Source organism: Bos indicus, chromosome 4, assembly GCF_029378745.1.
Source record: "Bos indicus isolate NIAB-ARS_2022 breed Sahiwal x Tharparkar chromosome 4, NIAB-ARS_B.indTharparkar_mat_pri_1.0, whole genome shotgun sequence".
Taxonomy (NCBI): domain Eukaryota; kingdom Metazoa; phylum Chordata; class Mammalia; order Artiodactyla; family Bovidae; genus Bos; species Bos indicus.
In genome coordinates, this window is record NC_091763.1 from 52,834,667 (window position 1) to 52,850,107 (window position 15,441).

The 15,441-nt window shown below is 34.3% G+C and overlaps 1 protein-coding gene across 8 annotated transcripts in view; it reads left to right on the forward strand.

The window, feature by feature from the left end:
- TFEC (transcription factor EC) overlaps positions 1-11,186 on the forward strand; it is a 229,031-nt gene extending 217,845 nt beyond the window's left edge. For 7 of the 8 annotated variants that reach the window (XM_070787803.1, XM_070787802.1, XM_070787801.1 and 4 more), the window contains 2 exons: positions 4,758-4,905; positions 5,784-11,186. In XM_070787803.1, the coding sequence (XP_070643904.1) occupies positions 4,758-4,905; positions 5,784-6,161 (526 nt within the window). In that variant the 3' untranslated portion in view covers positions 6,162-11,186. The remainder of the gene's footprint in view (positions 1-4,757; positions 4,906-5,783) is intronic. The other variant, XR_011566239.1, reaches the window with a different exon arrangement.
- The last annotated feature ends 4,255 nt before the right edge of the window (positions 11,187-15,441 follow it).

The window sequence follows — 15,441 nt, forward strand, 5'->3', positions numbered from 1 at the left end:
TATGAAAGAGGATGACTGCATCTGATGAAACTTTATTGACAAAAGCAGGCTGTGGACTGATCTAGAATAAGGAAAATCAGTTTATCCATAATCACATGTGAAAGGGACCATAGTTGGGGAAGCTTCATTGTAAGCTTTCTTAAGTGGTTTTCTCGTCTTTGTATATTTCAGAAAGGAGAATTAGTAATTGTTTTAATTCTATCGTATCATATGTAGACACTGGAAATATAAAAGTATTATATATTATACATATTAGGAGGATAGTAATACCTCATGAAAACTTCGTTGCAGTTTTATGTACAATGTATGCACTAGGTCACAATAGAAAACACATTTCTTATGGCAGATGCATTTGAAAGAGTGGGAAAACCACAAATTTGCAAAAACAGTGCTAAATAGAGACAGGAGACCTAGATCCCAACTTCTAAACACATGCGTTTGGGCAAGCAGAAAGAACTCTGAAGCTTTGGTCCTATTGGATCAGTTCTTCTTCAGTTCTTGTCTTGTACACTCTCCAGACGTGAGAGTGGACCAACCCCTGTAGGAGTGGTCTAGACCTGCTCGGTTTCCCTCTTTATATCTTTTGTTATTTCCTCTTTGGTAGTTCTGGGGGCTTGATTGGTTGTGCTTCATGCCAATGAGGCATGAACCAGATACCAGTCAGGGAAGAGGGTAAGAAGAGGACATTATGCAAGTGAAGCATGACCTCAGTGTTGAATCAGGGAAAGGAGTGTCAGTATGTTCTCCCATAACTGTTTTTGACCACTATTTCGGACTGCCGTTTTGGGCCCTGTTTCCCTCTTCTAACTAGCCAGCAGTTCTAAAAAGGCTCTGAATGCCTTTCCAGCTCATGACTGGAATAAACTTAGGATTTGGTCTAGGAAGGGCTTCCCTTGTGGCTCAGCTGGTAAAGAATCTGCCTGCAATGGGGGAGACCTCGGTTCGATCCCTGGGTTGGGAAGATCTCCTGGAGAAGGGAAAGGCTACCCACTCCAGTATTCTGGCCTGGAGAATTCCATGGACTCTGTAGTCCATGGAGTCATAAAGAGTTGGACATGACTGAGTGACTTTCACTTTCACTTGTTTTAGGAAATGAAAGCTAATACCTGAAGGCGTTTTGAATTCTATGAAGTTGCCATTTTTGTGTATCAAAAACTTTCAGAAATTTTTACTTCTTTCGTCTTTGCTGGATCAAAATAGTATGGTCAGAAGGAAAACAAATAGTAAACAGTTATAGTTGAGATAAATATGTTGAGAAAATGAAATGAAAAACACACTACCAGGGAATGATAATATTTTAACCATTAGTGAAAAATCAAACCAAACAGAACTAACAAATAAGAAGGTGAAACATTTCTACAGATGTGTGATAGTATCTACTTCATATGTGCTTTTTATTAATCATATTTGTAAAAATCATATTTATAAATATAAACATGCTAGCAGAGCATGCATTGTGCTATCAAATTATTATTTTTTCTACTTTTTTTTAAACTAGTTTGTCTACTTTTTTTATGACTTTTTCTACTTTTTTAGATATAAACCTAAAGGTTTTTTTTTTTTTTCTACTAAACTGATTTTTTTATCTTCTACAGTCAAAACTTTCTTCTGCTTTTGTGTAAGAATGGCAGTTGAACTAGTAAATGAGACCTAATAAGACTTTCTAAATCAGAAGTTATAAAATACTGATCAAAGGAAGAAGAATCAGACCTCTCATGATGTTTGCTTTCTTTTCTTTTTTGTAATACTTTTAAGTGGATGTGTACTCCTAAAATGACAACAGATCATACATTTGCATAGTTTTGCCTGGCAGCATTCCTACTCTAACTTACATATTTCTAATACCTGCCTTAGCCCTACAGACATTCAAGGTTTTAACTTCCCCAAAGATTTAAGTTCTTCAAAATAAATTATTTTGTAGAAAATGATAAGCCACTATGAATATTCACTCCTTAGGCAAGTCTTTGTATGTGTTAATGTTTACAGTATACTGTCATATATAATGTTTTTAAGGCCTAACTGCTTGAAATTATCTTGGGAGATATAATTAATATATCTCCTTAACAACAGACTGGTTCCAAATAGGAAAAGGAGTATGTCAAGGCTGTACACTGTCAGCCTGCTTATTTAACTTATATGCAGAGTACATCATGAGAAACGCTGGACTGGAAGAAGCACAAGCTGGAATCAAGATTGCCGGGAGAAATATCAATCACCTCAGATATGCAGATGACACCACCCTTATGGCAGAAAGTGAAGAGGAACTCAAAAGCCTCTTGAAGAAAGTGAAAGTGGAGAGTGAAAAAGTTGGCTTAAAGCTCAACATTCAGAAAACGAAGATCATGGCATCTGGTCCCATCCACTTCATGGGAAATAGATGGGGAAACAGTGGAAACAGTGTCAGACTTTATTTTTCTGGGCTCCAAAATCACTGCAGATGGTGACTGCAGCCATGAAATTAAAAGACGCTTACTCCTTGGAGGAAAGTTATGACCAACCTAGATAGCATATTCAAAAGCAGAGACATTACTTTGCCAACAAAGGTCCATCTAGTCAAGGCTATGGTTTTTCCAATAGTCATGTATGGATGTGAGAGTTGGACTGTGAAGAAGGCTGAGCACCGAAGAATTGATGCTTTTGAACTGTAGTGTTGGAGAAGACTCTTGAGAGTCCCATGGACTGCAAGGAGATCCAACCAGTTCATTCTAAAGGAGATCAGTCCTGGGTGTTCTTTGGAAGGACTGATGCTAAAGCTGAAACTCCAGTACTTTGGCCACCTCATGTGAAGAGTTGACTCACTGGAAAAGACTGACACTGGGAGGGACTGGGGGCAGGAGGAAGAGGGGACGACAGAGGATGAGATGGCTGGATGGCATCACTGAGTCGATGGATGTGAGTGTGAATGAACTCCGGGAGATAGTGATGGACAGGGAGGCCTGGCGTGCTGCAATTCATGGGGTCACAGAGTCAGACACGACTGAGCGACTGAACTGAACTGAACTCAATATATTTGGAAAACAAAATATTTTAGGATGAAATCTCATACATTAAAATGGCTTTAAAATAGAGTAAACTTTTAAAAATTTAGTGAAATGACAACAAATAGATATTGTAGGAAAACCTTTGTGTATTGCCCTTTTTTTAAAAATATTGATTGATTGATTTGGGCTTCCAAAATGGCTCAGTGGTAAAGAATCCACCTGCAAAGAAGGAGACACAAAAGAGGTGGGTTTGATATCTGGGTTGGAAAAATCCCCTGGAGGAGTGCATGGCAACCCACTCCAGTATTCTTGCCTGGAGAATCCCAGGGACAGAGGAGCCTGGCGGGCTACAGTTCGTGGGGTTGCAAAGATTCGAACAGACTGAAGCAACTGATCGCATTTATTGATTTGGCTGCATCAGGTCTCAGTTGTGGTGTGTGGAACTTAGTTGCCCCACAGAGTGTGGGATCTTAGTTTCTTGACCAGAGATTGAACCCGTATCATTGGAAGGTGACTGCTTGTCCACTGCACTACCAAGAAGTCCCCTTTGTGTGTTTTCTACCAAAACTTCGAATATTTATTTTAGACCTAAATAAACAGTACCTTAAATTTCAAAGCTGACTGGAATATTGTTTTCATCATATTCCTTCTGTCCTTCTAATTTTTTCTTTCCATGAGAAGAAATGAAACAAAATTATGAGGCATATACCAGTCAGATTTTTCAAACTATATTTTTCTACTTCTGAGTACTTAGTAAATACATATTAAGTTGCATGTATTTCAAGTAGATCACATAAACTAAAATCACATGCAGTGAAATGTCTTTTAAAAATTTTCCTACAAGCTTACTTTCTGTTATATCAAAACAAATCTCATTATTCTAAGTTGAAAATTCACCCAGATTTTTCAGCTGTTCTGATTAACTTTTAGCAATTAGCTTGGCCTTATTCTCCATATATATTACCAATTGTCAGATAGTATTAAATTGATTGATATATGTTTTTAGACATTAAAATAAGTAGCCAGTTCTATAATTCTGGATTTATCATTTTTCTCATTTAAAAATAAGTTTTAATAAAATATTTTTCTATGCTACAGCCTGAAGATATCAGCAATATTTAATTGTATTTACTTATAAACTTATTTAAAAATAGATATATAGCTTTTTATAAAAAATGTGTTGATGCTTTTGTGTGGGAAAATTTGCCTTATGAATCTAGAAAGTTTTGCTCTATTGCATAAAGTTGCCAAAATGATTTGTTTCACAATTACTCAGGATCACCATTCAGGACAGACGTGGGACCTTATTTTTTTTCCCTAGAAGCATAAAAGCAACCTTATAGAAAGTATGTTAAAAGATTGGTACATATGAAATGATCTTAAAAAATTTAGGCTTAAGTCTTCAGTAATGTACATTTCCTAGTTCATTAATGCAGAAATACTGCACATAGATTTTAATCTCGGAGTTAATAATAAAAGCAATTTTCACTAAAAATATAAAAACTGTAATGGTAGAATCATGATATTGCATTTAGCTCTCCCACAAAAAGTCACTTTATTACTTTCTTTTGACACTTATTTTCATTCTGGGATTAATTTTACTATATAAGGGCTTCTTAACTATTCTATTAAAATTTCTATTCAGAAGCAATAATATCTAAGAGTGAATAATAGTCATGTAAATCATTATTTCATATTAATGTAAAAGATTTTGTAAGTTCTTATGAATTCTGCTGACATGCACAATTGTGAAAAGGTTATCTCTCCGTTCTACAGTGATATGCGCTGGAACAAAGGAACCATTCTAAAAGCATCAGTGGAGTACATCAAGTGGCTACAAAAAGAACAACAGAGAGCTCAAGAATTAGAACACAGACAGAAGAAATTAGAGCAGGCTAACAGGCGCCTTCTACTCCGCATTCAGGTTTTCATAAGAATGTTGCCATGAACCATGTACCTTACATATGACTTACCCATCATCGGTTCTATTCATTGGTCTTGTTTCTTTTTTTCTTACTAACAATTGTTTTTTGCCTTCTCAAGGATAATTTTTATTGCCTTTTAGAAGTTCACAAATTAGACTGATTCAATTAGGTTTTGATTAGAAATCTAGGATCAAGCTGGCTTTAAAAATATATAAGGAATGACAATAACTAATTGCAAAATGCATAAAATAGAACCAATTTTATAAACACACAAATATTATCCCAGTCAAAAAATAATAGTAAATAGGATCTTTGTTTCTTTCGATAATATTGGACATTAAATTTTCCTCTCCCTCTTTTATTTGTTTAGTAACACTGCTATGGATTTTGTAAGGCATATTGTGCTAATTTATATTAAGTCACTCCTCATCTTCTTATGTGACACAAAATCTCAAAATATAGGTTTTCATAACTCTCAATAATTTTTTCTTTATATATGTGAACAAGCTTATTGCCAGGTAAAACACTTGTTTCCATAAAATGGTCTTATATTGAGAAATTAATCAGGAAGAATAACTGAAAGATTTCTACTATCTCCAAATAGTTGTCTTGTAGTCTGAGCCACTGTGAGACCATTATATGTCATGTATTCTTTTAACGAACAAATGGGGGAGGAATTTTTTAAGAAATCTGAGTATTTTCCTCAGGATTATTTTTCAGGCATTAGAAACATACCACACTCTGTTATTTGCAAAGAGTATTTCTAATTTATACTACTCTTCATGTTGAGTGCTTGTTAGATCTATTTCTGACTTACTGTCTAGAGTTGAGTTTACTATCAAAGTCATTATTTAACTATTCTTGTTTGATATTGCAGGAACTAGAAATACAGGCTCGTGCTCATGGTCTGCCAACCCTGGCTTCACTTGTCACAGTTGATTTAGGTGCTCACATCACCAAACAGACCCATCTAGAGCAGAATTCAGGAGACTATTGCCAACAATTGGTTCTGTCTCAGGGGACAAGCCCTGAACTCTGTGATCAAGCTATGGCCTTCTCCGATCCTTTGTCACACTTCACAGATTTATCATTTAGTGCAGCTTTGAAAGAGGAACAAAGATTGGATAACATGCTACTGGATGACACAGTATCTCCGTTTGGAACAGATCCTCTGCTATCTGCCATTTCTCCTGCAGTTTCTAAAGAGAGCAGTAGAAGAAGTAGCTTTAGCTCAGAAGATGGTGATGAGTTATAAAAAAATAAACAGGCTCAATTGATCAACTAGGAAGAAATTTTGTGCTGGTGCTATGCAATTACATTCTTGTTTCATATATTTCTCTCGCTTAATTTTTCTGAAGGGAATATATTGGTCACGAAACACTGGTTAGAAACAGCAGAATTTACAGGAAGGACAAACACGGTGTTGAAGAATTATGGACAGAAAAAAAGTTGTTTTTTTTTTTTCTCTTTGACCACTAAGTCCAGATCTACTTAAATTTTATTTTTCTGGAAAGAGGTACAACATAAGAAATAGCTCTCTACTGATGTTTTAAAAGTAGTCACTTAATGATATGCTATTGGAACTAACAGACTGCAAGAATAAACCTTCTGAAACATACAAACGTTTTTTTCCTTTTGAAACATGCAAACGTTTTCTTACTTACTTCCGTCTCTTTCCTATTCAAGCTCTGACTACATTAGTTTTCAAGAATCAAGATCAACAATCTGGTGGTTCATTGCCTTTCTCCATTGTCTGGTGGATATGTTGTCTAAAGTTCAAGTCTTGTAAAGGAACTAAATAAAAGATAGATTATCTACCACTTATAATTGAAGAGTAAATCTATAATAAACTCTAGAATTTTCCACAATAAAACACAGAAAATTTATAAAAAACTTTGGATTCTAAAGACTCAAATTCCCTTTGTCAGTTCAATTACACAAATTCTAAAAGCTTCTTTGCATGTTTATAGAGAAGACACACATGGTCCAGAAAAGGAACACATTGAATCTTTTCCTCAAGAATATTGTCTGGAATTGTATCAATCACTTCACAAAAATATACTCCCCCAAACAGGTACAAAATGGAGAAAATATATGTTCTTTATTCCCCTTCGTTCTTCTGATTTTCTAATCAGCATCTGAAATTACATATTAGATTGTTTTTGCTTCATCAAGAAGAGATATTGGATAATAAGTCTCAGCAAATAAAATATTGAAAGTCCACCTAAAGGACAGTTTGTTAATTTGTTAAATAACACTTATCACTGTTTCAAAAACTGGATTTAAATTAATTAGTTGATACAGTGTTCCTTTGAATTCATGAAATATTGAAAATTGGATTGCCAACTGACAAAATAATTAGTAAAACAGGAAAGCTTTCTTATTATATTCAGCTCTGAGTAGAAGATATCTGCTATTCCTATAAGTACTTAAAGTACCTTATGATCTTTGTTAGCATTTAAGAACATTTATACCTATGGTGATTTACTCAATTTTTTTCTCTTCAGCTTCTTCAAAGCTTTGGGAATTGACTTACCAGGAATATTGCTCTGTTATTAGACCTGCATGAACAATCATCTGATCAATGAGCATTTAGGGAGAGATATTGAAAACTGCAATAAGTTTTATGAAAATATAGAACAGAAGAGCAAGATATGGTCTTACTCCTCAGGGAGTTAACGAGACTACATAAGAAACACAACAAAAGATGGAAGACTTTTAAAATTAAAGTCTACACGGTGCGGTATAAACTGAAAATACTGAAGTTCAGAAAAAATAAAATTGAAGGCTGGAGAATCCCAAAAGTGTGTGGGAAGAGCAGAATTTAAAACTTCTTTTAAAAAGCATACATTTGGTGGAGGGGGGGCTATACAGGAGAATAATATCAACTAAATGATAAAATGAGAATAAGTTGGGAAAGCATCTTCATGAGACATTCATTAGAGAGATCTAGAAGACATCTGTTGGGAATCCTGAAAACTATTGACAACAACTTATGAAAGTCTCTTTGAAAACCAAGATGAAATAATGTAGTAGAAATATACATATATATTTAACCAGGAGGGATAAGTCTAAAAATTAAAATCCTGCTGTGTATTACTATGATTGAGATGTAGTCATTCATGAATATTAACTTTGGGATACATTTTTGAAAGGGTGCTTCAGGTTTTACTCATATGAAAAATACGTCATCACAAAATTTGAGATTTATTGCTAATTAAAGTGGACAAATACTAAATCCTTATGGTGTATTAATTATCTCAGGCTTGGTTTATAGCACCAATTCAGAGTTTGGAGATTTGAAATAATTTTCACTTTTTGACATGAAAAAACTCTTAATTATAGAAATAGTCATCAAAGCCAGATAGATAAATTCATCTGAAATAGGTCATGTGAAAGAAAGAATAAGATACATTTCCTCAAGAATTTGAGAACATTATATTGTTCAATTGCTAAGTCATGTCCAACTTTTTGTCACCTCATGGACTGCAGCAAGCCAGGCTCCCCTGTCCTTCACTATCTCCCGGAGTTTGTTCAAACTTATGTCCATTAAATTGGTGATGCCATTATATACTTTATTGCAAAATTCTACTTTATTATCTGAGTTGATAATTTAACATTGCAAATCATAGAGAAGGAATATATCTTAGAGTCAATGAAAAACACATCATTCTAGACAGAGGCTAATTTCTGTATAATTTTGCACATTATTCTAATTTCTTCATATTCTAGAAAAATCACACTATTGATGTCATTAATTTGTCATCATTTTCCATTCTGCTAAAATACTACTACTCAGCCCTGAAAGCCATTTCTCATAATCTCAGCTGGTGAATGGCTTGACACAAGATGGTAGAGTCTGGATGAGAGAGATCTGGTAGAGGAAATATTTGCTGGAAAAGGTAATATTTGCTGCTACTTGCAGATTATAATAGCTATTAGGGGATTGTGAAATAGGTAATGGAATTTTAAAGACAGAGTAAAAGATAGTGTTTTATAACAGTCAACTGAAGTAGATTAAAAAAATTAATTTTAGTTCTTACTTTTGAAGGCCTTGAGAATTTATGGAAAGTTATAGACCTTCTCTCCAGAAAAATGCAGAGTTTATATGCTGCTGCTGCTGCTAAGTCACTTCAGTCGTGTCCGACTCTGTGCAACCCCATAGACGGCAGCCCACCAGGCTCCCCCGTCCCTGGGATTCTCCAGACAAGAACACGGGAGTGGGTTGCCATTTCCTTCTCCAATGCAGGAAAGTGAAAAGTGAAAGTGAAGTCGCTCAGTTGTGTCCAACTCTTAGCAACCCCATGGACTGCAGCCTACCAGGCTCCTATATGCAGCCCTAAATTTATATGCACTAAGGGTTTTGTAGGACTTCCTGTATATCTCCTTGGATCCCAGATGAAAAATTCTCACATCAAGAGCAAAGCATACAGTTAATGTCATATGTAATGAGGGAAGACGGAGCCCTAGTTATCTGAATATCATTATTCAAGCTCCAGAAATGATAAAGTTGCATTGGTAAGTGAAAGTGTACCAAACACTAGCTGCTTTCACTAAAAAAGTTGTGAATTCACTTATAAAATAGACCCTTTCCAACAACCCCTGTTATATATATGGCTCTGTCATATATTTACAGATTTATGGCTCAGTTTCTCTGTGATAATTAGATGTTGCAAGTATCTGACAATGATATTTTAAACTTATATATATGTATATATTTATCAAAGTAGAGATAAGATAAATTCATGGCAAATTATTTGGCTATCTAAGAATCAAGAATTATCCTTGGGAAAATCGATGCCTATAATATTTTTGCATAAATGAGATGTACAACAGTACATGTGATTTAGGAGAAGTGAAGTTTCTCCGTTGTGTGCCACCTCTTTGCAATCCCATGGACTGTAGTCTACCAGGCTTCTCCATCCATGGAATTTTCTAGGCAAGATTACTGGAGTGGTTTGCCATTTCTTTCTCCAGGGCAACTTCCCTACCTGGGGATTGAACCCAGGTCTCCCGCACTGCAGGCAGACCCTTTACCCTCTGAGCCAACCAGGGAAGCCCACGTACAACAGTAAAATAGATATATTGTCTAAAATAATTTTATCACAATAAACATCAGCTATCACTGGACTATTAAAACACAATTTAACCAAGTCTTGTTCATGCAAATAATTATATAATTGCTATCATAATAAAAAAGCTTTGCTAAAATGAAATAAAGCAATTTAAAAATTACTTTTATTTATTTTTCAAGATAAGGTCCCATGCAATCTTTTTTCTCTGAAGTATTGGCTTCCTTTCCCTGGATTCACATTAAACAACCCTTCCAACTCCTAATTATCTTAAAATAACAAGGACCACTTACAAGTAGATGTAGCTTTTTGTATGTTTTTTCTTTTTAGTGTTCTTTCTTCTTGAATTTTCCCCAGAACTGGAGAATATATATACAGATAATATTTCCTCAGTTTACAGATGTGAAGTCAGTGGATATGGCTTTCTATGTGTGAGTGCAAAAGTTCTAAGTAATAATCAGCCAGATGGACTGGGAACATTGAGAAGCAGCCTTCCTCTACTTTTTAAACTCATTCTTTGCCACTCACATCACTGTAAATAAAATATTTAGTAGCTCTTTCTTTAAAAAATAAACACAATGAGTTTTTTAATTTGGTATGCTCATTTACCTTCATGTCAAGGGAGAAGTTAGATTTCACAAGGTAAAACATAATTTATTTTTTCTTTGTTTTGATAGATTGAGTCATACTGGAATTTTCTTATACTTCACTATCATGAAAATATTTTTTACTCTTATGATATTATGAAATTTTGATATTTTATAATGTCTCTAGGCTGATATTTACCTACCTTATAAGGTCTAAGATGTAGATGAAAACTGGAATTAGTTAATCATTTTGCTATGTTATCAACACTAGATCAGCCATCTGGGTCTCTTGAAAATACCTGAAGAACTGAATTTTGCTACAGTATTGATTATGGTATATCATATATCTGTTACATGGAATTACATCATTCGCCTTTCTGATGCCCTGCTTATTGATAAGTCCAAGATGTCAATTTGATTTAGTGTAAATTACATATACAGTGATTTCATTACATTTACTTAATAAATACTTAACACAAAATTTAGAGTGTTGCATATCTAATGCATCTTACAACCTTCCTGTAATAATTATTCATTGTATACATCAATATTTTATCATTTGTATGATTTCTAATTTGTATATGAAGTATTTAAAACCTGATAAAAATAATTTTCTTAAAATTTCTCTGTGCTACACTTGTTTTCTGTGAGAGTCAGACTATTTTAGTATATAAGAGATTATCCCAAAATAATTATTTTCATTAAAAAACTTCCCACTGGATTCAACCAATTTAATGATGAAATACTTTATCTGCTGTTTTATACATAAAAGGGAACTTTTTATCTTTTTGTTGTAAAGGGATTTGTGTAGGTATTTCTACATATTCAAATTTCTTTTGTGTTTTCTACTGATGAAATCTTCAGTTACATGTCTTTTTTCCCTACATTTATCTAACATGCTTCAAGAATAAAGTTAAAGACTTTTGTGTTTCCAATTCTACCTCTCCTATTCCTGCACTACCATTTCATTTCAAAAAATTCTGTATTCTCAATGCTGCTTTTTCCACAGAAATAAATTTTATTTGTATGACATTTAAAGCTGGTGATTATATATAACAGATAAAATAGAAAATATGCAAAATGTGCTGAAAGAATTATATGCAACCAGTTATATTATTCTTTATTACAGGAATACTGAAGTTTAAAAGCTAACTAAATTCAAGGATCTTACCTAAGAGCATTGAAGTTGCTTATGGCATAAAATGCTAAAATTAATTCAGCTATTTAATCTTAATAATAACAATGTAGTTAAAAATCTTTGACTTTAATAGGATTTTGTATATTTGAATAACTGAAATAATATTCCTATAATTTTGATCTAACATTGGTTGTATCAAGAAAAAATTGTTATTATAATAAGACTGTAGCATTTATAACTATTGCTATTTTTCATTTTTAATAGCAAAGTAATATGTCTTATTTTCTAAGAAAATAGCACTGGTGTTCTCTGATAAGTACATGAATCTTTGTACACATACTGTAAAAAATGAACCAATATTTTTTTGCATATATATATGTATAAAATGAAAGCATAGAATTGTTAAATGCTTTAATATACTTTTTTTTCTGACTTTGTACATAAACTGCACTGGAAAATACAGAATGTAGGGTAATCATCTAAAAGGATACTTGGCAGCCATGAGACTTCACAACTGGCAACTGCTTACTTGATAGTCCTTGCTGAAAACAGTAAGCCAATATTTCCTTATTAATGAAAGTAATTGTTACATTTTTCAATATAGTTTCCTACCATCTGCTTCTTCATGCTGTTATGGTTTTGATTTACAGAAAATATTTATCAAAATGTTGCAAAATTGCTAGCAGGCATAATTGTAGCAATGAAATTACTAAGAAACTCTGCAAAATTTTTTAATATACTAGATAGTCCCCAGACAATCTAGGATAAATAGAATACTGTACTTTAATATGTAAAACATTTTAAAACTGCTAATTGGTATTGACTAGACCTATCCCTTGATAATGAAATTAATAAGAATTTCAGTTAAATGTTAAGACTTCTAATATTTAATACCATGCTTATGAATTTTTTGCTACATACCTGCCTAAAAAATAATAAAACAGAATGGCTCTAAGTTGACTATAAAAATGCTATTCTATGTTCAAATATAGATTCTTTAATTTTTAAAGAAATGTTCTATCAGAAAAATTTTTTTCATAATGAATTATCAATGCTAAAAATACTGATCAAAAATATAATAATTTCTGTGTAGAAATTAATAACCAACCTAATGAGGTAAAGGTAATTTAGGATGATCTTTTGACACTGTATAGACTGAAAAAAGGATAACTGAATGGGTTCTATACTTGATTGTTTATTGTATGTATATGTACATATGCAGTGTATTTGAGTATAAGTGCATCTCTGCCTATGCAGGAGCTTATAAAAGAATTTTCTAATCTCTTGATATTAGGAATGACTCCACATATAAGAACATTTTATGTTCTTATATGAACATTTGTGTGTGTGTGTGTGTGTGTGTGTGTGTGTGTGTGTGTGCTCGGTTGTGACTGACTCTTTGTGGCCCTACCAGACTCCTCTGTCCATGGAATTTTCCAGGTAAGAATACTGGAATGGCTTGTCATTACTCCAGGCTGCTGCTGCTGCTAAGTCTCTTCAGTTGTGTCCGACTCTGTGCGACCCCATAGACAGCAGCCCACCAGGCTCCCCCATCCCTGGGATTCTCCAGGCAAGAACACTGGAGTGGGTTGCCATTTCCTTCTCCAATACATGAAAGTGAAAAGTGAAAGTGAAGTCACTCAGTCGTGTCCGACTCTTAGCGACCCCAGGGACTGCAGCCTACCAGGCTCCTCCATCCATGGGATTTTCCAGGCAAGAGTACTGGAGTGGGATGCCATTGCCTTCTCCGTAAGTCGCTTCATTCATGTCCAACTCTGTGCAACCCTATGGACAGCAGCCCTCCAGGCTCCTCTGTCCACAGGATTCTCTAGGCAAGAATACTGGAGTGGGTTGCCATTTCCTACTCCAGGTAATCTTCCCAATCTGGGATTGAACCCTCTTAAGTCTCCTGCCTTGGCAGATGGGTTATTTATCACTAGCCCCTTGTTACTTTTTATTGGAGCCTACAGCTAGGCAACAGATGAGAGAGAGAAGAGAAGTAGTGCAACTCAGTTATGTCTGACTCTTTTGCAACCACATGGACTGCAGCCCACCAAGATCCTCGGTCCATGGAATTTTTCAGGCAAGAATTCTGGAGTGGGTTGCTATTTCCTTCTCCAGGAGATCGTTTTGACCCAGGGATTGAACCTATATCTCCTGTATCTCCTGCATTGGTAGGCAAATTCTTTACCACTGCCCCCCAAATTTCTTCTTCTTGAAAGGGATGCACACACACACACACACACACACACACTCTCATTATTCAGAGTTGAGTCAAAAAGATGGAAAAGATGAAGAAAGTTGTAACATGTTTTAACATTTTTGTTAAGTGAGAGATGCAGCTGCAAACAACTTAGATATAATACAAGCATTGATTTTGTTGACCACCAAAAGGAATATTGAAACCCATCTAAAAAATTATTATTATCACCTGCGGAGTTCTAGCTGTGGGGTGGTTAAGTGGTAAAATAGAATAAGGTTTATTGGTTAAGCACTGGATACACATCATGTTAAATATATATCGGTTTCATTAATTGGCAAGACCATTAAGACAAGAGTACAACATTCTAGATGGTGATGATTTTGATAGGATCTACCTCAATGTGGTTAATTATATAATTCATGTAATAATAAAAAGGTGCCTGCAGGCTATTGTTCCTAGCATGGATTAAAATTTACATATTGCTTCTCCTTATGTCAAAACATCTGGTGCCTGCAAATGCTAACATTTCGTTAAAAAGTTTCACAAGCCAATAAAACTGGATTGGAAACATTGCATGTGAATCATTCAAGCATTATAATAGAATAAGAGCTACATTCAGAAGAAATTAAATTGCTGCAAACAATACCATAGTCAAGATTATAATTTATTTGCTTACACAAGTGAAAGGTGGTGCTGTGTGTTTCTGTGGAGAAAAATAGTATTTGAGTTATATGATTGTCTCTTCAAAAATACTTAGTTCATATAATTACATAGAACAAGTAGGTTTCTAAGTCCTTTAAGACTTTATAATCACTCTATGTTAGAAGTAGTATGTAGTTGTATAAAACCCATTCTAATATTCCTAAGGACAGGAAGAGGGGACCCCTGAGACTTTATTCATTCTGGCATTAAATTCTACTTATTCATTGGTAGATATAAAAAGCAGATACATATGAATTAACTTTTCTTTAATTTTTTTTTTTTGAGTACATGAATTGCCTTTTCTACCTAGGCCCTCAAATCAATAAAGTTAGTTCTTCCAACTTCTATAGCATCACCTTTCTCTTGTGTCAGCAAATAAATTATAATCTTGACTATGGTATTGTTTGCAGCAAGGTTTTCCTACTTCAAGAGTTTTTCTCATCACCCCAATCAACCGTTACCCTTGTCATGGTCCTTGCTGGCTATAGCAGCTAGCTGCTACTTAAAATCTATCTTTGTATTGCTGCTTTTCTTAGCCATGCATATATTACTTTTTTCAGTAGATGAATGGGCATTGAAAGCAAAGATTATACCTTAGCTTTCTCTGTGTCTCACATTATTTAAAACAGTGTCTTGTTTATTGTGCTGTTTTATTAATAAATGATTAAGTGATGGTTAACTGTAGGTAAAGAAAGTGTGCAAGTGTCAGATTCTTCAGATAATGATATGGTGCTCACTCAAAGCTGTGACCATTCACTGAAATGCATCTCTTCCGATCTCTCTCTTCCGATCTCTCTTTGTCAGTTCTTTCAATTGCAGTGAGGGAAGTATGT